General features: G+C 37.6%; 2 protein-coding genes across 3 annotated transcripts; one reads left to right on the forward strand and one right to left on the reverse strand.

Annotated features, from left to right (window-relative positions):
* The first annotated feature begins 8,431 nt into the window (after positions 1–8,431).
* On the forward strand, positions 8,432–10,916 carry LOC132125308 (leucine-rich repeat-containing protein 10B). The gene has a single exon (XM_059536679.1). It carries the CDS (start codon positions 9,363–9,365, stop codon positions 10,611–10,613), a length of 1,251 nt encoding a protein of 416 aa, XP_059392662.1. The 5' UTR covers positions 8,432–9,362; the 3' UTR covers positions 10,614–10,916.
* Positions 10,917–16,228: 5,312 nt separating this feature from the next.
* saxo4 (stabilizer of axonemal microtubules 4) lies at positions 16,229–20,743 on the reverse strand. Of its 2 annotated transcripts, none has more exons than XM_059536136.1 (12): positions 20,647–20,743; positions 20,089–20,216; positions 19,393–19,510; positions 19,136–19,280; positions 18,961–19,024; positions 18,794–18,873; positions 18,558–18,623; positions 18,351–18,437; positions 18,177–18,257; positions 16,802–16,896; positions 16,459–16,560; positions 16,229–16,368 (listed from the first exon to the last, which is right to left on the reverse strand). In XM_059536136.1, the coding sequence occupies exons 2-12, from the start codon at positions 20,198–20,200 to the stop codon at positions 16,329–16,331; spliced, it is 990 nt and encodes a 329-aa protein (XP_059392119.1). In that variant the 5' UTR covers positions 20,201–20,216; positions 20,647–20,743; the 3' UTR covers positions 16,229–16,328. The 2 variants fall into 2 exon arrangements, with proteins under 2 accessions (XP_059392119.1, XP_059392118.1); XM_059536135.1 differs by having other exon boundaries at positions 20,615–20,706.
* Between the last annotated feature and the right edge of the window lie 3,897 nt (positions 20,744–24,640).

Raw genomic sequence — 24,640 nt, forward strand, 5'->3', positions numbered from 1 at the left:
GACCCACATCAGTTTGAACGGTACAATGCATCATGAATCTCACTCTAGAATACTGTATAATATATATATATATATATATATATATATATATATATATATATATGGCAATAATAAAACCCTGAAATTTTCCTGTAACTTGAAAAGCTCGCTGCATTAAAAAAAAACCCTATCTGGATGTGTGGAAAAAAAAATCCTAAACTGTAGTAAATTTAATCAGTTCCAATTCAATTGTTCAAATATGAATTCTCTATGCACGTTATTTAGCACAGTCCCAGCATTTCACATGATATAGGCACAGATTGGTAACTGATCTGACTGTTAAACATTTCAAATGAAAAAAAAGAAGAACTTTGGACTTTTCAGAGAAAAAGAAAACACTGCAAACTTATTCTGAACCTGTTTATTTTCTACAGCTGCATTTTATCATCCTCCACAAGTTGTGTTAACATGAATGATTTATTATCTTATAAAGCTTACAGTAAAATGAGATAAGATAATTACATCGCTCATACATACTAATTTGGAGATGCATAAAAGAACATTTTGCAGCTGCAGCATTACTATACCTGTAAAAAATAATTTAATGTAGTTTATGTAGCCATATCTGAGTAGCTATCTGTGCATTTAAATAGAAATAGCATTCTTTTCCCATCTATTCAACAATAAATGTCATCTTGACCTGAAATGTTTCAAAAGCCCTGCAAAACCTTGTCCTTCTTCAGGGTTGTCAAAGCAAGAAAATATTTTAAAACTTATCAGTTTGGCTCATAAAAATGAATTAGGTTAGTAATCCTAATCAGTTGAGGACTTTTTTATTTTTATTTCTAGAAGTGGTTTAGATGTTGCTTTCACTGCTCCTAAATGCAACATCATAAAAACAGTTGTAATGGTTACAGCCCTGGCCTTCACAAATTCATAAAATCATGCAGGCAGAAGGATAATATTTTGTGCAATTTTTAGGAAGTGTTTATCCACTTAAAACACAACAAAAGTGGCATTTAATATTGAATCAAAAGTTTACAAAGTAGTTTACATCACAGTGTAGGAATAACACACAACTTCTGATGGATTCATCAGGAACTACACTCTTAGAAAAAAGGGTTCATTGGGGTTCTATATAGAACCATAGGGTTCTTTACTCAACTCCAAAGAACCTTTTATGCTATAAAGGTTCTATAATGACAAGAAAGAACCCTTTTGGCACAAAGGTTCTTTAGGCTATTATTCATTCATATGTTACATTATTCTGCAACATATATGTAATTAAATTATTGTTCGTAGTAACTTAATATCACATTTTAATCATGCTGATTTTTGGAGAAAAACTGAAATGGCACTCTTCGTGTGATATTGATTAACTACATAAAATGATATAAATATATACATTTTCTAACCCCCATATCTTAAATTTTGTAATCATTCACATGCATTCATAAATGCATTTGAATACACGAATAATGCAGTGAAAGAACGCACTCAAAATGCACACGGGCACTAGTATGACTTCATCATGTAGGCTAACTTTACATTAGCCTATAGATGCATGCACTTTTTAGCTTTTTAGGCACGATTTTTTTAGTTTTTGAATATACTTGATACTGTTAAAAGGCACATCATTAAAACCAAAAATACAAGTTCACATATCAGTACTAACCACGCGTGGAAAACGTAATTAGAACTAGCTACTAAATTAGTTAAAAATGCCTATCCATTTACAGCTATGATTTGCGAACCCCAAACTGACTCAAATGATTCGCGAACATGCTCCAAACTTCCAAACTGACTCAAATGATTCGCGAACCCCAAACTGACTCAAATGATTCGCGAACCAGCTCCGAACTCCCGAAATGACTCAAGTGATTCACGCTCTGAACTCACAAACTGACTCAAATGATTCGCGAACCCGCTTTGAACTCCCGAACTGATTCAAATGATTCGCGATCCCGCTCCGAACTCAGGAACTGACTCAAATGATTCGCGATCCCGCTCCGGACTCCCGAACTGATTCAAATGATTCGCGATCCCGCTCCTAACTCCCGAACTGACTGAAATGATTCGCGAACCCGATTTGAACTCCTGATCTGACTCAAATGATTCGCAAACCCGCTACGAACTCCCGAACTGTTTCAAAAGATTCGCGAAGCCACTCTGAACTCCTGAACTGACTCAAATGATTCGCGAACCCGCTACGAACTCCCGAACTGATTCAAATGATTCGCGATCTCGCTACGAACTCCCGAACTGACTCAAATGACTCGCGAACCCGCTCCGAACTCTTAAACTGCTTCAAATGATCTGTGAAGCTGCTCCGAACTCCCGAACTGACTCAAATGATTCGTGAACCAGCTACGAACTCCCGAACTGATCCAAATGATTCGCGATCCCGCTACGAACTCCCGAACTGACTTAAATGATTCGCAAAACCCAAACTGACTCAAATGATTCGCGAACCCACTCCGAACTCTCAAACTGACTCAAATGATTCACAATCCGAAGTTCCCATCCAAATCAAATGACACCGCCAGCGCTACTATTGGCTTAGTTCTCTAATTTCATAACATTTACTGAAATTAAGGTACGAAAAGTATGTTGTTAACAAATAAAATATCAATATTTCCATTCCGAACTGCTTTCCACGTCGAAACATCCACGAACATAACCAGGTGAGCAGATCACTCTCTCACTATTTGATTGCTCTAGTCTTTATCCACTCATCATCATCATCCACCAATCAGAACACACGAGATCTCTTTGACCACAGCTGCTGTGCTTCAAAAGCTCTTGCAGCAGCTCAACACTGGTTTTCTCTGAGGTGGTCGGATCACATCAGATTGAGGTTAATCTTGCAGGTCATGACTTATATCTACTCTTCCTCTCCCTGCAGTTTGGTAATATAAAGATTCCTCCTTTGAACTCCCACCTCTTCTGTGGGTTTTATTGTTCTGGGTCTGAATTTGGGCTCTTGGGGTCTCAAAAAAGAAACATTTTCAATCTCCAAGGTGAACGTTATGACAACACTCTTAGAAAAAAGGGTTCATTGGGGTTCTATATAGAACCATAGGGTTCTTTACTCAACTCCAAATAACCTTTTATGCTAAAAAGGTTCTATAATGACAAGAAAGAACCCTTTTGGCACAAAGGTTCATTAGGTTATTAATCATTCATATATTACATTATTCTGCAACATTTTGTATTCGTAATTAAATTATTGTTTGTAGTAACTTAATATCACATTTTAATCATGGAGATTTTTGAAAAGTTGGATGTTTTTAGCTCGATGCGGTGAGGACGCACCTGGAAAAATTAGCGCGCGTTGCTTCCATCATGAGCGCGCATACCGTGTGCCTACATTTGAAATAACGAACTTGAGCGTGCAAAAGACACGATATGTGAATGGCCCCTTACCTATAGTCTTGTTTGCTGCTCTTTAATTTCATTCTTTGTCATTTATGTGAAATTATGTACCACAACTTAACAGTTTTGCTTTATGGATTAAAAATTTTTATCTGTTGAACACCAAACATAAACAAAAAGAAGTAATAAACTCATTATTTTCATATTCACGCATATTCACGCAGCGCTGTCTCGCGAGTGCAGTGCACGTTTTTGAATTCCAACGGTCGAGAGGAGACTGATCCCCGTCTGCTGATTTAAGTTGATGGTCTGACGGAAATATTGTTGTGGTAAGTCAGAGAAATACATTTTTTAAAAAGTAATTTACTTTTTATAAGCTTTAAACCCATTAGTAATTAAGTTGTCAATGTTTCTACAGCGGATTTCTACACTAAAACACGACAGAGCCTAAACCGCGACAGTCACAAATTGCCTTACATCGGTAAGTTTTGTTGTGCTTGTTGCAAACTGTTAAATTTTGTGTTTTCTGATCCTAAGCTTAGTTTTTAACTGCAGATAGTGCTCTAAGATAGTTTTTGACCGCACACTCAAATGGTAATGAAGAACAGCCCTACAGAACAGAACAGAACAGCCATACAATCTGCAGTTTGAGACATACGGCCAAATCAAGTTTTTTATTATTCTTGACATCCATGAATAAAAGTCATGTGGTTTTGGAACAACAAAGGTAAACAAGTAAATGGTGACAGAATTTTTTTTGGGGGGTGAATGAATGCTTTAATTCTACTGATAATTGATTTTCAGTTATTTGTGCTATGTTACTTCTAAATATTTTTCCTTATATGAACTGTCTTTTGCTCATTTCAGCAAACAAAAAGATGCAAGACTGCAAACTTTCCAGTAATCCTGTGTACTGATAATCCGGTTTCCACCCAGTCCCAGGAGGTTTGTCTGTTTTATCCTTCTTCACTAAAATGTCTTAAAATTGCTTGATTATTTACCAGTGATGCTAGGAGATTGCAGATATACAATAGGAATTTATTTTTTTATATTTTTTCAGATTATATTAAACCTGGAAAATTTTGGAGAAGATCAATTAAGTTTTCATTAGCAGATTACTGTGATAAATGCTGAACTATGTAAAAGACAACCTGACTACACCAACATATCAAAAATCGAATGAGATGCGCTCTTTTTAAAAGAGTTGATTTAATGACAAAATCAACATGAGAGGTCATGGACATGTTCCCATTTCTTCGGGTTCCACAACTTGTGAGTATTTGTTTTTAGTGTTGTTTCCTATGAGTTTAGTATTTCCACTGCATTTTCAATTTTTTTTGTATGAATAAAAAGTAAAAATTGTTTTAATTAATTTTCTTTCTTTTTTTGGTAGCTGCTGCATGAAGTGAAGTTGCGGTTTGGGAAAGACCTTCATCTTAATCTAGAGACTGCTCTTCAAGTTATGAACCGTTGAAATTAAATTTATTTAAATTTATGCATTTAGCAGACGCTTTCATCCAAAGCGACTTACAGTGCATTCAGGCTTTCAATGTTTTACCTATCATGTGTTCCCAGGGAATCAAATCCCCAACCTTGCGCTTGTTAGCACAATGCTTTACCAATTGAGCTACAGGAACACTACTGTTTACCAATCTATTTATACAATGGTTTGTCTGAATATTTGATTCTGATTGGCTAAAAGGTGTGCATTAAAATAATTTGAATCACAGGTAGTTCCAGTCAGTTTGATTACAATTAAAGTTTAATGTGCTGCTGCAATGACATACATGCAAACAAAACACTTGCACACGGAGATCAGAGATTAAAGCAATGTGAACTGAGACATTTTGCATTTAATGTTTTTATATTTTTTACAAAAACTCAGTTGCATTGCTTCACTGCCATTCATAAATCCTCTCCTGTGTTCTCATGGAGTAGTAAAGTGTCCATTGTAAGCATACTTCAGAATCTCAGCAGAAGTACTTTGATTTTGGATGCTGCTCTGCTCACATACTAATTAATGATTAATGTTTGAAAGTGAAGTGTAAAATAAATTATATAAATATTTTATTTGACTAAGTAATTACAGTAATATTTCAGTCTTTATATATTAATAATTGAATTAAAAAATAAGCAAAATAATAATGTTATTATTTAGATGTTGTTATTTGTTCAAATTTACAGGGTTTCCAAAAACACTGTGAATGTAAACAGAGACAACCATCACAGCTAAAAAATAATGTGTACCAATAACCTGTTTTGTTGTGTTGTTTTTGTGTGAACAGATACTTGAGTTCCAAACTGTATGACATTCATTGTTCATTGATGAGCAGATATTTGAGATGCCATAGTTTTAAAGAATTGACAGCCACGATCACTTGATTGCATGTAGCTCTGTGAATGTGATAACAAAATTAAATAAAAATGTCTTGCTCTTGTAGAATAATGTTCTAATGAAGAATGTTTTACTCTTATTGACAGTTGTTTTGTAATATCAGGAGAAATACAAAGATGTTAAAATTGAGAGAGGGCTGCTCAGTTTCTCACAAAAACATTTGCACAATTTAAATGAAAGACGTGGAGGCAAAAAAATCACTGACGCATTTTTTTTAGCAACCGGCCTTTAGATCTAGCATTCTGCATGCTTTAAATCAGATACAGAAATGATGTAGCTTGAACGAATAGCATTTTTATTTAAATTAACAACAGAGAGAAAGTGAGAAACTGCATGTGTGAATAATGTTTGTGTAATGTCTCTTCAATAATCAAGCTGCAAGTTTAGTTAAATCAAAAACAGATACATTGTTGCTTTTTAGTTTTTCAGTATGCTATCCAAGCTATTTTATTAATGAATATTGCATTGATCTTGAAGTTTCTGTGGTCATGATTGTTTGTGAGTTGCGTGTGCAACCTAGCCAGTGAATTGGCCCTTACCACTGTGGTAAAAAATGGTCAGTCACATCCCTAATTGTTCGGAAGAAAGTATGCAAGATTCTAAGTTATTTCACAAATAATTTATATGTTTTTCCAACTTGCAGGAATCAGTAAAGCCAACTCAGACTATATTTTTTCATGAGCTTCAAACTCCCTCCATGCAAAAAGAGCCAGCATCTATATGGAGTGTTTCAACATTGTGAGCGCAGAAATGGATGTGATGGAGGCAATGCAGTGCCTCTTTGCTACTTATTTCATATTCAGTGTGGAATACCCCAAGTACATCACTCACATAATGAATTTTGTTGAGCAATACCTGTTTAAACTCTCCAGAAGCCAAAAAAATAAAAAAATAACTGTCTGTCCCACTGCTCAAAATGTATAATCAATTATCATAATACTTTGATATTTCGTGAATAGTGCAACTGTAAGTTTGTAAATATGAGGCGGTTGATGTTATTCTGAAATGCGCTGATCTGAATTTGAATCTGTAATTACAATACTTTATGAGTGATATTAATGTAAATTTGTAGATTTGAAGTACTTGATGTTCTGAAATGTTGATCTGAATTTTAATCTATGTATTCAGATTCTTTATGAGTGATATTAATATGAATTTGTAGATTTGAAGTACTTCTATATCTGTATATTTCCATTGTGAGTTATATTAATATGGATTTGTAGTTTTGAGGTACTTGATGTTGTTCTAACCCTGATGGGAATTTAGATGAATCTGTATATTTGCATTATTTATTAGTGATATATTAATGTAATTTTATAATGGACTTATTTTGTAATATGTAGATGTAGGTGAAACTCTATTTTCATTATTTATGACATTTTTTAAATGGTTGGTGTTTTAGGGTTGATTTGTACATTTAAAGCCTTGAATATTTGAAGTAACTTTTTGTTAATATAAATAAATGACTAGTGCTATGCACTTTGGGTGTGCTTTTTTCAGTATTCATGGGTGACTTTTTTATGTGAATTACATTTTTTCATTTTAGGGTCTTGATGTTTGTCAATTATATTGAATATTTAATCTGGAAAGGACAAAATAAATAATCATGAATGAACCCCTAAAGGGTTCTTTTGATTGAACCCTTAAAAAGGGTTCTATATCCTTTTAGGGGTTCCAAATATGTAGTGCCTGATAGAACCTTTTAACGTTCTATATAGAACCTTTTCTTCTAAGAGTGTAGTTTTGAGCTCCAATGAGTTGCATGGAAATCACTGTCCAAAACTTACATGAAAATCCCTGATGAAACATGCTTATAAAGTAAATTAAATTTATAATTAACCTTGCGAAGTCTAATAATGCACAACATCATAGAAGAGTTGAAAATATGTGCATTAGTTTAAAATGAGAATTGGCGACTCAAGCCAGTAATGAATGAAAATCTTAAAGGTCTAAACTGATTTCTGACCGAATGTCAGCACTTGCTCACGAGCCTTGCTCACTCAGCATCAGGTTCAGAGTCTATGAAGTGAACTGGCCACTAGGGGGATTTGTGCTGCTGTGACACCGTGGAACATCGAGGCTGAACTTTGATGCATTACAACACTTCAGCAGAAAAACACCTATAAGGCAGAGTGATTTAAACACTTATCAGTACGTGCAACACCACAAAACATAATTTGGAGACTCTCATCTCTACATGGCAAGAAATGCATTCTAAAATCATAATAACTTCAATACATCAATAATAAAAAACATTATAGCACGCTTCACAGATCAATAGTTCAGTAGCCTATAGTATATTCAGTTCTGAAAAGGCCATGTGTGACGTAGAAGCCGGTCAAGGAGTACACTTCAGAGCAGTGCAGTTGAGAGTAAATTATTGTACATTTGTTTATTTATTGATTTTGTGTAGATATTATGGAATTCTGCACATTCTGAATAGCACAACAATTTGCTGACAACAATGTTTTACTTCGGATTTTGTTACTACAGTTTATTTATTGCATTAAATAGCATTTCTTTCTCTTTATGAATTTATTGCAATTTTTATAATAATTCATAATAGTATATCTTCTTTAAATAAAGCATGACATATGCTTTATTATATATATATATAAAATCTCTCTCTCTCCGTCAAACCACGTGACAATCGTGTGTAACTCTCATGTCCCTGTTTCGGTTGCTAGGGGAGAGAGACGGTCCATAGCAACGCTTTACGCAAACTCCACACTCCAGAGAAAGAGAGAGAGAGAAACGCGAGTCAGCACTCAACGCACAACGTTGTAAAGACACAGACATCGAGTCGAGCGCTTCTGGAAACTTTAAACTTACGTCTGAGAAGATTTTGTCCGATTTAGGAGCACGCAAAGCGGAGTTACAGTTTGCTATCATCAGTTCGGTTCACATTGCCGCCGGCCAGGTCAAAGAGAGACCGGGATCCACAGACCGGGCAACCGGACAAGAGCTGTGTGTGTCGGCAGAGAGAGACGCTCAGCACCACGGTTCACACAAACAGACTGAAACGCTTAGTTTCTGACTGTAATGTGAGTCATTTAATGCTTTTAACAAACTATATACTTTAATATAAATTTAAAAATAACTAATTAGCTGTGTACGGTATGTATAATTAATATACGAACATTGGCATCTACTTTGACACTCATCTGTTAACTTTGAGTTTACATTACAGAGACAAAATTAAACTTTCTTCCTGTTACAGTTATACTTATTTTTACAACTACTACTACTACTATTATTACTACTACTATTACTATTATTACTATTATTATTATTATTATTATTATCTGTTCTATAGCATATAGTATTTTAATTGAAGCAATCCACACAAACACTCAGAATATGGCTCCTTGCTGGTATCACTGCCGTGTTTGCTGACGTTGGACCTCGTTGTACTCGGACTGAGGGGAAGCCGCCTATAGTTAGAGCATCATGTGTCGCTGTGCTGGCTCTGTCACTGCCGGGTCAATCCTACTGAGTGAAACTGACACGGGGAGGGGGGGCCAGCCCCACAGACCGCCTCACCCTCTTACCCCGTCCTGAAACACTCTCTCACGACACACACAGACAAGCGCCGGGCTAGCCGGCCGAGGGTATGGGCAACTCATCACAAAAAGAGGCCCAGGACGAAGGAGGAGAAGAAAAGGAGAAAAAGGTTAAAGAGAAGGGAGATGAAGGTGAGGAGGAGGAGGAAGTGGCTGAAGAAGAAGAAGAAGAAGAGGAGGTCCTGGAGGACGAGGAGCTGCCGCTTGGAGTAGACGATCTCTTGGCGAGTGGAGATCCGGTGTTGGATCTGAGCTACTACAAGTTCCGTCGCCTTCCTCGTCAAGTCCTAGATCTGGAGTACTTGGAGAAGCTCTACGTCTGTGGAAACCGTCTCCGCAACATTCCTAAGGGTATCACGCGGCTGCAGGGTTTGCGTACCCTGGCGCTCGACTTCAATAAGCTTGATGACGTTCCTCTCTCGGTGTGCCAGTTGACTAATCTCACGTGTCTTTACCTGGGAAGCAACCGGCTGATGTGCCTCCCACCGGAAGTGAGCAACCTGCAGAACTTACGTTGCCTGTGGGTGGAGAGCAACTACTTCCAGCATTTCCCCAAGCAGTTATACGACCTTCCCAATTTGCGCTCACTGCAGATCGGGGACAACCGCCTGCGCACCCTTCCCTCGGACCTATGCCGCATGGAGTCCCTGAGAGGGCTCTGGCTGTACGGTAATCGCTTTCAGGAGTTTCCGCGAGTGCTACTCAAGATGGAGCAGCTGGAGATTCTGGACATGGACCGCAATCGGATATCAGAGTTCCCAAACTTGCATCATCTACCGGCGCTGCGACTCTTCTCCTATGACCACAACCCTGTGAAGGAGCCACCGCGTGTTGGGGGGGAGGTGCTTATCGTCGGGGAGGGGGCTGAGGAGGTGTTGCAGGCTAGAGAGAGAAGGAGAGAGGCAAAAGAACGAGCGGAAAAGGAAGCAGAGGAGGCGGCGGCTGCGGCGGCGGCAGCAGCAAGTCCGGTCATTCACGGAATACTCAAGAAACTCCGGATTAACTCCGCCCTTAACTTGGCAGCTGCTAAGGGGAAGGAAATAAATGAGCCGGATTCATCAACAACCCCAACTGGGGATGAGAACGAACCACAAAATAATGATGAAGGGGCGGAGTCTGAGAGACAAGGTGTGGCGTTTGAGGAGGCGGAGCTTGGTTATGATGATGATGGTCTGGAATATGAAAGGGAGGAGCTAATCTGCGAGGGGGAGGTGTATGAAGGCTATGAGGGGGCGGAGTTAGAGTATGAGAGAGCTGAAATGGACTATGAATATGAAGGGGAGGAGCAAGAACAACCTTGATACTTGCACCTGTTAGTCTAATTATTATATCTGAAGTGTGTAATTTCAGAATTGCAGATTGTTTAGCAACCAACAGTCATTATTTTTGCAATTCTTTTATGCAGATGCTACACACTTCTGCTTTAAGCATCTGAGGTGTTACTGCAAGGGTTGCAGGTTCAATCCCAAGGGTGAACTGGAGAGTAACAATGAGTTATTGGAGCCCAGAAAATGGTACTTAAGTAACCCCATGATACTTTATAGGGTTATTAAAGCGACTTCAGGTCGCTCTAATAAAAAGCATCTGCTAACATTAACATTAAATTATGTCTGATTGGTTGGAAATTTGAATGAAAGGTTTTTTGAAAAAAAAAAATGAAAAAAGTTTTTAAAAAGAAATAGTATACCCAAAAATTTAAAATCTGATATAATTTGCTCATTCTCATGTTGTTAAATACTGTGTGAAACACAAAATAAGATATTTGAATGTACGGTTTTTCCCCAACACAATTAAAGTCAATGGGATCCAGAACTACATTGGTCCCTATTGATTTTCATTGTAAAGACAAAATACACTAACATTGTAAAATATATTTTCATTTACACTCTCTATAAAGGAATACAGGTTTGAAATTACTTAAGGGTGAGTCAATGATGCCACAAAAAAAAAAACATGAAAATTTGTAACACAATTCTAAAATACAGTTTAAGTTATAAAACAGCATCACTCAAAGACCCTATGAATACGCAAATACGCAAAAGTTTTTCACAAAAGTATAAGTGAGTGTTGCAAAAGTATAATGTAAGTTATTTATTGTTTGCCATCCATTACTGCAATCTTCAAACACAGGACTCACTTCATTACTTACATGGTTTAATGATTTTAAGACTTGTAATTTGTAAAAAATCAACTGTGAAGGCCTGTGAAACTGCACAACTTTTTCATGCGTCAAAACTACATTACAGTGTGCTGTGTATTTCTAATTAAGAGCAGGGCTCAGGCATTTTTGTTTGTGAGTTTGTGTAAGTGTGTCTGGAAATCTACCCTGACATGAGTGCACTGTTATAAGAAACTTGATGCTGCAATTGCAGCGATGTGTGTTGGTGAAACCAAATATTCTCTTATTAAATAACCAATGAGTTTGCCAAACATGTTTCAATGATTCATGTCTTGTCGGACTTAGAGAAGATCTAATACCAGTGCTGACTACAACTAGGTAATATAGCAAGAAAAATGACATGTCCATGTTTCTTAGCCTAGACAGAAGTCAAGAATTTTGAAAGTATTCAAAATAAATTTCCAAATCCCAGCCCTGACCAGGAAAAATCTAAACTAGAATCTAGAAACACTCATGTTTCTAAAAGGCCAATTAAGTTCTGAATTAAGTGAGTTTCCACTAAGAATCCTAGCTGTATGGCCGTGGAACAACATTGGCGTGATCTGAGACAGATGGGAAGAGCTAGCCAAGTTAGCACTAATAGAAGTAAACGTTCTGTCTCTTAAAGGGCTCGATGTGCGAAAGTCGAGTGGAGGCGTGCAGACAGAAGAGAAACATCAGGGAGTGAATGGGTGCAATCCATAAAAGGCCCGGGTACTTAGTCAGTGATGTTTTGGGAGAAAGACTGAGAGAGAGCAGCGCTTAATGTGTAAATAATGAGGTCCAAGAACAAAGACTGTAATGGATCCAGCAGGTTTGTGGGTTGGGTGATGGTATAAAAAGGAAAATACTGTTTAACACCCAATTAACACTGCAGGCGAGCCATGTGACACAATGCAAAGCAAATTAGTGAAATGCAAGAAGTGTAGATGACTATTGATTATGATGGGAAAACTAGAAAAATATTTTCACTGAATAATGATTTTGCTAAGTTCGTCACATAAAGCTGTTGTACAGTATGGCTTCAGAATTGCAATATAAGAATCATATGGAGCACTTTTCTAATAATTAAGGATTATCTTAAAGATTCACCTAATGTGTTCTACGGAAGAAAGTCATATTATTTCTCAAAACTCTTTGTTCCCAAATGCAAAAGTTCAAGAAAGAAATAATTGTTTTCAATTATAGAGGACATCTGGAGAATCCACTTCCCTCTAATTTGCATGCTCCTCAATTGTTCATTCTTTCCCTCCAATATCAGTCTTATATTTACCTATTTTTCTATTCCAGTCACATCTGCCAACTCTCTCATTCTACTCAAGAAGTGTTTTCATTGCCCTTTCCTCCTCCTTTCCCTTTTCTTCCTTCATCCATCATTGTGCTGTTTAAACTCTCTCTCTCCATCTCCTGTCACTTCTCATCTCTCCCCGAAAGAGTCAAAACCCATCTGTTAAAATATTTATGTAACGCTATGAGTCTGTCATTACTGCTGCAAAGAATCTGAAACAAGTGTTTTGGCACAACCTTTGACAGAAAGTCGAGAAAAGCATCGCAGATCTCCATGCCAGAATCAACATGACCCATCACGCATACACAAATGTGCACAGATCAGGTGTCTAAAAAAGCAATTTTTCAATTTGCAAATAGATTTGTCATTCACATCGGCAAACAGCCAAATACTTACAGTATGTTACTGAGGCATCTCAGATGAAGTGCATACTCTGAGAAAGGCAAAAGAACTTGCAGTTGGCAGATGAGAATAAAGGTATTCTTTGCATATTGAAACTTGGCTGTTTCAAAGACACCTGAGCCATGCACATTTGCTTTTGGTGGGATGGGTTGTGTTGACACTGGCAGGTAGATCTGCGATTTCTTTCAGCTGTGGAAGACATCAAAAAAGTGGTTGATGGTTGCTATTTTGAGGTAAACAGACTCTTGCCTTTCATAAAAACGTACTATTTGTTGTGTTTACTAAAACAAAAATCACTATTACAATTGCTTCAAGAAGACATTCAATCTAACACATTGAAACATGTATTAAAGGGGACAGTTCACCCAAAAATGAAAGCACCAGGCACATGCATTGTTTAGGAGCAGAGGGACTCTCGTTAATGGCGGAAGACATGATTTGGCAGAAAATTATTTTTGTAATGTTACTTTTCTTTTTTCTTGCACACAAAAATATTTTGTAGCTTCTTAAAATTGTGGTTGAATCGCATTATGGGTCAGTAATTAACCACTGAAAATTCACATTTGGATGAATTAAACTTTGGTGCAGAACTCACCCTCCAATATTTGTGTTATTACATGACATAATAACACTACAAATTTGCCTGACAGTCAATAAAACAATAAAAAACGTAAGAAACAGCACAGATCATGCCTAAAAACTCTTTTATCTCAATTTGACTGCTCATTATATGCCATCTCTGAAGGAATAAGTCCGTCTAAGAGATTTTGGCATAGCCGTTAGCGCTGGATCCTCAGGCAGCAAGTAGTCTATCGAGTATCTGCGGAGTGGCTGAGTGCTCTGACACAGTCCAGGCCTGAAGGGGAGAACATAGTCTCTGTGCTTAATCATTTAGCGGCTTACTGCTAGTTTATGTTAACGCCATTCTCCCAAGGTCAGCTGCATAGCAAGCCGTGAATGAACACTGGATCGCCTCTGCGGCGCTTGAAGCTTCATAGCCTTGTAACAGGCACTCACAGTAATATCTCTGTCACTGCCAGATCTCAGCAGAAGTCATCTGGTGTTAGAAATGTAATCCGAGCCATTGCGACAGTGTGTCAGCATGAGAGGAGGGGCCATCATTGTCCAGTGTATATGATTTTGCTCACAAGTAGAGCATGTTTGCATGTTGTATATTCCAGTTGGTTAGCTTTATGCTGTAAGCCATTAAAAGTGTAATTGCAAGGCTAGAAAACTGCAATGTGAGAACTAGATTTTCAAATTTACTTAAAGGGTTACTCTGCCCCAAAATGAAGATTTTGTCATTAATCACTTACCCCCATGTCGTTCCTGTAAAAGCTTTGTTCGTCTTCAGAACACAATTTATGATATTTAGGATGAAAACCGGGAGGCTTGTGACTGTCCCATTGACTGTCAAGGTCCAGAAAAGTATGAAAGACATCTGCCATCAGTGGTTCAACTGTAATGTTATGAAGCGACAAGAATACTTTTTGTACATGAAGAAAACTAAACTTTATTCAACAATTTGTCTCCTCTGTGTCTCTCCGCATCACTGTAGCACCATTTTGGAGAACATCCGCTGAACGCAAACTGCGTATGCACCTTTGTTTCAGCCGTACCACAAGGATACGTTTTCTACATGTATTTATGCTTTTATTTGAACAAAAACAACGCGTCCGTGCAGCGCGGCAGACAGAAGAGCGTACGCTGCTTGCGTTCAGTGGATATTCTCCAAAATGGTTCTGCGGTGATGCGGAGAGACACAGAGAAGATGAATTGTTGAATAAAGTTTTGTTTTCTTCATGTACAAAAAGTATTCTTGTCGCTTCATAAAATTCAGATTGATCCACTGATGGCAGATGGACTATTCTGACGATGTCTTTCATACTTTTCTGGACCTTCATAGTGTATTTTACTTGGCAGTTAATGGGACATTCACAAGCCTACTGGTTTTCATCCAAAATATCTCAGGTAGTATGTCTGAATTCACAGTATTCATAAAATAGTAAGTGAAAATTCTCCATTGAGATTCTGACTACAAACATTCATACTACAAACATTCCTACCATATAGAACATACTATTTAACAATTGAGAAGCATTTTTTCAACTAAATTAGCTACAGTATTCGATTTCAAACACAGTGTATGATGTGTGTGCTAAAATATTGCCAGGGTGTTGCTATGTGGTTGCTGGTGCATTGCTAGGGAGTTCTAAATGGTTGATAATTTTCTAAATTTCTAAATAGTTGATAATTGGCTCTCTCGTGTAAATATGAGATTTATTTTATTTTATACCATGCAAATTTAAGGTGTCCTTTATGTCCATATTTTGCAAATGATGAATCAAACATCAAATATTTAGTGTTTTTAATTCAAATCATGTATGAACAATAATACAATTAATGCTTGATTGCTAATGCTCAAACTGCTCAATTTACTGCAAAATAGCAAGACCTCTGCACTTATAGACAAGCACTTGTGTCACTTTTTCAGTGTTAAGCATGAAGTAAAAAGACCAGTGTTCCTTTATTCAATCAGTCCCTATTCTCCCTTTCTTGCAAGGATTATTAAGGATAATGAATGATCTGCCTGTGTGGGAGAGTGAACATTGGCCCTGAGATGAGAGAGAGAAGCTCACACACACACACACACACACACACACACACACACACACACACACACACACACACACACACACACACACACCAACTTAAGCAGGCACCATAACTGTGACCATATGCCAGCCGGCTGAGCTTTCATTTGGTGCCACTCCTTTCTCGGCATGGCTAGGAATTTGTGTACATAATTTGTGCAAATCTGTGTGTATTGGTGTATGCATTGCAATCTGTGTAAGAGCGTGAATTTTTCTTCAACACAATCTGCTGAACACAGTTAAACAACACTTCCTGGTCTTACATTCAGTCTTACATCAATAATTATGTTGCTCAATAGTTTTTACACAACTTGCTCAAAATGATTGATGTTAATTATTCTCAGCTTAATGCATTAAAGTTGAATAGTGTTAAGGGTTGGTTAAAATCGCTAACCCTAAGTATGATGCACAGACAACACCTCTAAATTAAAGCAATATTATTTTGTCTGAAAATGTCAAGTAGAAACGATCAAGCAGAGTTTGACAGTATTATGTTTAAATGAATATTTCAGGTTTATTGTGAAGCTAGGACATTAAATCCACTAAGATTAAACCTGTGTGAAAGAGAGAAACAAACAGAGGATGTTATTAACAAGCGTTCAGGTGTACATGAATTCGAGCACATAAGGTGTTTATGTGTGTACCTATCTGTGTCTCGTCCACTGTATCCGCTTTCTCTGTGTCTCTGTATGCCTCCTCTCAGCCATTCTGATCTCTGCGGCATCACTGATGATTTATCACAAAACCTGCAACAATGATAAGGACGAAAACCATGCAGGTTTTTTTTAATAACTCATTATAACCAATCAGGATACACTCATCCCCCCAGCAACCAATCAGAACACACTGAACCTCCAGGTTTAAAACCATGTAATGCAGTAGATGCCCATGTCTACAAGGCACAGACAGTCAGTTCAAATGAATGAGCAATCAGTTTTGTCAGTCAAATACCAGGAACAGACACAGAGATAGACAGACATGACTCACTTGCTTTGGTAGTGTGTGAGGAAGTGTTGCTGGTCGGCTGGTGTATGTGAGAGGCTTGTGATGTTGGGGGCGTTCAGGACAAATCCTGATGAGCCCTGTAGAATACAGAACAGCCAGTACACTACACTATTCCAAAAATCCCTCTTAAAGCAGCAGCGGCACACCAAAATATATCAGACTTCATTCATCTTTTGAATGGATGACTGTTCAAAGTGTTGTTGAGGCGAGCCGTGTCATCTCTGAGTGCTTTTGTGACATTAAATCGGAACTGGCACAGAACAGACTGTCTTCTAAAAGGCTTTTCTAGGAAGAAGAGCACATTTAGCTCATTTTTTACTTGTAGGATTTAGGTTTCATTTACAGATTTAGCTCACACTCTTGTAATTACAAACCTACACTATTAGAATTAAAGGTACAAAAGCTGTCACTGGGACAGTACACTTACAAAAGGTACTTATATGTACCATGTAGGTACTAATGTGTAAAGGATAATTCAACCAAAAATTTTAATTTTCCCATAATTTACTCACAAAAGAACATATTTTGAAGAATGTTGGTAACCAAACAGTTGCCACTGATTTCCATTGTATTTTCTCCCATACCATGGAAATCAATGGGGATCAGCAACTGTTTGGATACTAACATTATTCAAAGTGTTTGTTTTTTTTTTAGCTGAAGAAAGAAACTCATAAATGTTTGGAACAGCTTGAGGGTGAATAAATGATGACAGAATTAAAATTTTTGGGTGAACTATATATCCCATAAAGCATAATATTATTTTATATATATATATATATATAAAAAATACAAAATATTTATTTTCTAAAATACTTTTCAAAATGTATGTAAATATATTTTCTATCAATATATTGAGATTTTCTTTTGTATATTTTGGAAAATAAATAAAAAAATGTATAAATATATATTTAAAAAAAAAATGGAAAAATATACCTGGACCTCTATATATTTCAGTCCAAGAAAATGCATTCACATGCAATATTTGAAGAAAAACTTGATATGTTGTCTATAACACATGTGAACACAAGGACAATATATATCTAAACACACACACTCACACACATATACTAATATATAAAGAAATAGATAAGATATTTGAATAGATAAGAATCGAAAAAGCCATGGAGAAGAAATAAATTGACAAAGTCATATGGATTTGAAACAATGGTGAATAAATGATGATGGAATTGATGTTTTTGGGTGAACTATCTTTGAATGGTCTAATCTAATCTTCCATATATGTAAAATGTAAATTGGATGTTTATTTAAATCTATTTGAACAGTCATACCCAAACAAAAAAGTGCAGATTTCACCATTACACAAGTCTAGAGGACAAAATATATTGGTTTTATTTACCACCGGCCCAATGGACCATCTAGCTGCAGCAGTTCTAGTCTTCTTTCCACTGTCTTTACCAACACCACCCTGCACAGAGGCCTGTGGGCAGAACATCCAATGAACCCTGATCCTTGATCGGAGAAGCTGTTGTAGTCTTAACTGCAGAGTTTATCTAGTGAGAGAGATACTCACTGAACTGGTCAGAGGCCTCTGGGTTTCTCTTGTAAATCCAGTTTCTCGAAGTGCACGGGAGGCAAGTTTTGGTAATGCTTCACTGCCCTAATACACACACACACACACACACACACACATTAAATAGCCTACAGACCTCATCAAGCTGACGCACATCTTAAAAAATTGTCAAGATGTTGATGGACAGAATAATAGCAGAGAGACCACCTGTAGGAAACATCCAGGAAGGAAGTCAGTCCTCATCACACTTTCCTGTGTCCTGCGAGCGTCATCCTGAAAACCATCATTACCCAGTCAGAGCAGAGAGTCAGCATAACATTGGAAAAAGAATTTCATTATATGATTCTCATCATGAATACAGCATGGATCAGTGCAGTTTAAAAAAACATCTTGACATTGATTTTGCCAGCGGATTAAAATGAGGAGTTTACACACACACACACCATGTTAATATTTTGAGGGAGGAAGGTATTTGGCTGTAGATTGGTTTCCTTAGTGTATCCAATATCTTCTATGGGTCCAACTAAAACACAAACGCACCGATCTGAAACACCTAGAGAATGCAACATCAATCCACAAAGAACCATTATTTTTAAACCACACCACTTACCCAAAACTCTGAGGCGGTGAGGAATGTAAGTGGCTTTATATTCAGTCTGACAGGACGCTGCTCTCTAAGACACAGAGAGAGAGAAAGTTAAAGCACAATGAGGCCAGGCTGAAGTGACATGGCACAGTGCCCTTGAAACCTGCTGCATTTCTATGTGTGTGTCTTTGGCTCTCACAGGTCTTGGCTGAGCTTGGAGCTGCAAATATCCGCTCTCTCTGTGTCTGGAGCCTGTGCAGGCCAAAGGCTCCGTCCCGTCGGGCAGAACCAGACGCTGGTAATGACGCTTCGTTTGAGACTCAAAACTGTCCAACAATGAGAGACTACGAGAAAAGGGAAAGTATATGCATCTACAATGATTTAGTGAGGTGCAAAAAGGCTTTGGAGTGTAAAATGTGTGTGATTTCGAACACACACACACAATCTGGGTCTCACCCAAACTGTGGATTATCATAGCGATCCAGGCTGGAGCTGTAGTACAGAACAGGACGGTGGTTGGCAGAGTAACCCGTCCCAAAATGATGACCGAGACATGACTGGAATAACTCCTTACCTGGATAAAAGAGGACACAACTCATGACAAATTCAACATCCTATATTCCACAACAATAAAATTCAGCTCTTTTCCATTCAGTAGTTCGGTTGTGGAGTACAAATAAATTATACATAATAAAACTTTTTTTAATTAATGAAAAAGTACCATATATTATTCATTAAGGTAGCCCATATTACATAAATATGCTATATTCACTGATTTTTTTCCCATTTGGGCCAGATTAGATGTTTACAACTTCAATTCCTCTAAAAGAGGTTGCATGAAGATTCTTTACTGCATTTCACAATAACCACGTACAAGTCTGAAACCAGACAAAAGTTGGGAAAATAATAAAGAAAATAAATATTCTTGCATTGGTCTAGAGGTTTGAATGTTTCCAGTAAAATAAGCAATCAAAACATTATAAATGTGTGGTAGATAAAATGGATGGCTGTTAATGTTTTCAAATTGTGGCATAGAAAAAGGCTGTTGTTTTAAATGACCTGATATTGTCTGGTTTCAGTATTAGTCTGCTCATGCCAATGTCCATAATCATAAAAAAAAAAAAAAGTACAGTTTGATGAATCTATACTCACTGTAAGATTGTCTGTAGGAGGTGCAATACTGGTCTAGGCCGATGTTAGCCGGACGCCCCCCTGGTCTGCCCATTCCCACCAAAGGTTTGACTGCTCCCAAGGGTCCAACCATTTGTGACTGTGACTACCTATAACAAAATACAGAACCCTGACAACTGTACACACACACACACACACACACACACACGATGACAAATGTATGGTTGATCATGTGATGTTTTATTTCAAGTAACTTACCATGCACAATGGAAGAATTACAGTTTGATATAAACAAACATTTTCCAATACAGTGTCTGACTGGGGTCACATTAACACTAAGCCACGTTACTGCGGATAAAACATTCATAATGTCGTTCTAGAGATTTCATCGCCATTTATTTACTTGTTGTCATTTAAAAGTGCACTTGATGGACTTGAAACAACCATGAAACAACAAAATATGTATACTGATAATATTATTTTTGTATGATTTAAATAACTTAATAACACATAATACGTTTTTAGCCATGAACGGTTCGTCTGTTACCTGCGCGCTCCTCCGCGTAGTAAACAACATACCTGTGCGCACCGTGAGTTGCTCTTTTATCCTCGCGCTCGTTACCAGGTAACCGTTACCAGGACAATGGCAGCTCGAGCTAGTCACGTGACAGGCGTGTGGACACGACGCGGGAAGGTGAGGTTGCGGCTTTACAGTATATCACACTGTTGTTCAACAACAAAACGTTTAAATAAATTTCACGGAAAAACTTCATCTGGTGGAATTAAAGGTATGAGACATTAAACAGTAGAAAGAGAGATTTTTTTTAGTGGTCTACGAATCGAAAACGAAAATAACCTCAGACGACGACTGATGACATACAGACTAATATAGGCCACCAACCCTTAAGAAAATTATCCATAATTTTACTACAAATAAAACAAAAAAACATTATTATTAAACTACTGTATGGTCACCACAAATTAACCATGGATTATCATCATCATTATGATTTGAAATGGATTTCAAACAAGACTCATTTTCTGCGCTGGACAAAACTCATCACTGCTTGAATCATTTTCATTCCTCTTGAGAATTTACCTGAGAATGGGAACGTCATCAGATATTATCCAGCGTCAGTTTGACGTCACTTTAACAGATGTCGAGTATTTTTTTGAACAGTTCAGTCACACAGCTCTTGGAGATTGTGGATGTGTGTGTGCACTGTGCACCGGGTGGCGCTGTTGTGCTTTTCAAATGAAGCACTGGACGGGTGCCAGGAGCCTTGCCACTTCGCGCCCTTTGTTTCACATCATCATCATCTTGCTCAATGTCCCATGATGCACATATATGAAATATTTACAGTGTTGGGAGTGCGCTTATATATTATTATCAGATCCCAGATGTGCTTAACAACTCTATACAGTCTGCGTGGCCTTGTCCGTGTCACAGCTGAAGTAATTTGCATAATCACCATGGCCTCCGCTGTGAGTACAGCTATAGCACGTCACCCATTAACATTACTCTTCGCTCTGGAAAGATAAAGTCAAATCCATCATTACAGCGGCTATCAGCATGTCCCCGCTGTCTACCTGTCTCCCACATTAATTCTGGTTCACCTTCACTGACAGGGCGTCGTCGCTCCTATCTACCAGAGAGCGAATGCGAAATATTGCTTCTGCAGGGTGGCCTGTCGCTCTCATGGGAGCCGGGCGAGGGCGTTTATTGAGCGGTGCATGTAGGCATGACTGCCCTTGCGAATAATGGCAACGTTGGGTTTGCTCAAGCGGCGCGGTGATGTGTCCATGACCAAAAACTCGCTCCTTTTTCTGCAGTCATCTCTTCAAATGGATTAATCTTTGTGGCATGCAACAGGATACGGAACGGTGCACTACACTGGAGTTTGGTGCTGGCTTTTATCAGTGTAGGTAAGGTTCAGGTAAGTTATAGAGGTTTTTAGAGTGCCTAGGTAAGTGTTCACCAGCTGGAGGTGCCCTATGGATTTAATCTACTGTACTCCCAGAAATGTCTGGGTTGATGGACAAACTTGTGCACCCTTAGGGTGACGACCAGCCTAACCACCTCAAAAACAGCTTTGAAAAACATTTCTGGGTTAAATGTGGCTTCCCCTGGAAGGTGAGAGTTAGGTGCTTAAATTTTCATGACATGAAATGTGGCAAAAAAATTTGACATGAAAGGTTTTCCCAACTCATTTTAGGTCAGTAATATGACATGATATCAAAGTAAAACATGATATTCAACATTGGCATTCCATACCGGAGTTGCAAGTTTGCTAAAATTGTTCCTAAATAACTGGCCATTGGTTAACATTAATTAGTGGGCTTTGTGGCCTAACTGACATCAACCGAAAATGAAAAGCTTTTCTTAAAGATAACAAAGTGCACAACAAGACCAGTATTAGGAAAGCAAATGGGGTACATTTGGATATCATGTTGAATTCAAACTTTTTCTAGTTCTTGCTGAATTATTATGCTTGAATACTTACTACAATATATAATAAATACAATACAAATAATACAATATTAATATGATCTAATATTAATTTAGGGTCTATATAAATGTAATTTTAAGAATCTATTTACATTATATATGAGTACATTGTAGAAAAGTTTAGGTGCGAAAAGCTGAAAAGGTTAATACAAATGGCAAAAAATAAAACCTAAAATAATGCTTTCCCCTTATACATTAACTTGACCTTTGACCTAAAAATGCTCCTGGACATGTTATTTGTCAGTTTCCCAGCTGTATTTAACGACAAGGCCAGTGGTTTGAATTTGAAGCCTCATGCTCATTTGGCCATCAGTCAGTTAAAACTGATAAAGCGTTGACTGCAGACAGAATGTCACACTCAGTCCTGGACAGGAAGATTGTCTTCCAATCACTGACCCAGAAGCCATTTAACTTTAACTTGGCATAGCAGATCTCTTTAGTAAAGACTGGCATGGGTGATTGACATCTGACACAAAATGACCACGGCAACAATCTATCTTTGACATTTTCAACTAAGAAGAAAAATTAGTTGGGATATAAAAACAGCGCCTTGGGTGCTTATTAAAATTAGTTTTCCTCCTCAGGCTCAGTTCACTCGCTCCATACCAAAACCTACTGAGCTGCCTAAGGAGTCAGCATTTTAAGGCATCATAGGTGCGAAAAGTGGCTAATTTTAGCCAAAGGTAGCATCGCATGTATCCTTCACAGAGAAGACAATCTCAGGGTGAACTGCAGTTGCATTACATTGCAATTCAATACAAAAAAAAGTTCAGCATACTTTTATCCAAAATTTGAGTTCAGAAGGATTTCCAAGTATTTTTCATCTTTCCGCCATTATTTTAGCAACAACTACTGCAATTAATTACATAAAATCTCTTATGTGGACCAGTTTTGTGACAGAGATGCTGCCTAAGAAGAGCATTCTAAATCGAACACTTCAGTGCTGGTAGGATTTGGACTAATGCGTAAAATTTCATACTTATTTCCCAGCTGCAACCACAGATGGTGACTAAAGGTTTGGTCTCATGATTACAGCTGACAGTCGACTCTAAACTTTTACCCAGAAGCTACATCTCTAATGGAACCGTTCCGTCTTTCACAAAACCCCTGAAACTGACTCCACTCATCTCACAGCTGGCAGTCTAGAAAAGAGATGCCCTTTCCAACACCACGTCTCTGTCTGCATCCCTTCGGCAACACCAAATGAGTTCAAATGTAGCCCCTCCTGAATAAAAAATGATCTGCGTCTTTTACAAAGGAACAACGGAGTCTGCACCTGTAAAATTACGAAGAAAGTTGAAGAATTGGGATCATTCTTTACATCCCTCAATTCTTTTTGGCTGTTTTTGACTCCAATGTCCATTTAATGCTTTTTGCAAGATGTTAAAACCCATTTAAGAAATTTCACCCTCAATCAGCACAGAAAAAGCCTGTATATTCCTCCTGAGCTGACTCTTGAGCATGAAATAACTACTTTTATACCATTTTTAAAGATGAAAGAAATAATTGATGAGAGCATATTATCGTAAGAGCTCAAAAGGAATATTTTCATACCTTTAGCAGTAAATGTGTGCTCTGATCTCTTAATTTTGGATGCATTTTTGTTCTCTGTCGGTGTGCTCCAGTAATCTCTAGTTTATATGCAGCTCTGTCATGGTAGATCAATCATACTTGGTGTATTTTTTGTGCTCAGGGTGCATTGGAAAGTTTCACCTGATTTATAGCATCTCTATTTCTCACATATGCTTTATACCTGCACCAGACCTTATTTAACAAATTTTCAGTAGTTAACATGAAATATCCAGCAGTGACCTGCCGGGTGACATGCTATACTATTTATTAGTACATTCTGTATACAATTTTAAGACATCATACTAAATAAGATTAGACTATTTGCTGTCCATTCAAACTTTTTTGGAGTAAAATAATCCTTTAAGCTCCAAAATGGCAAAAGTTAAGCATGAAAATACCATAAAAGCAGCTATTTCAGAGTCTCAATATGTCATTCAATAGCTTTCGGTCATGAATAGACTCTGAATAGTACATCCATATTCAGATTTATGG

This window comes from Carassius carassius, chromosome 43 (assembly GCF_963082965.1).
Source record: "Carassius carassius chromosome 43, fCarCar2.1, whole genome shotgun sequence".
Taxonomy (NCBI): domain Eukaryota; kingdom Metazoa; phylum Chordata; class Actinopteri; order Cypriniformes; family Cyprinidae; genus Carassius; species Carassius carassius.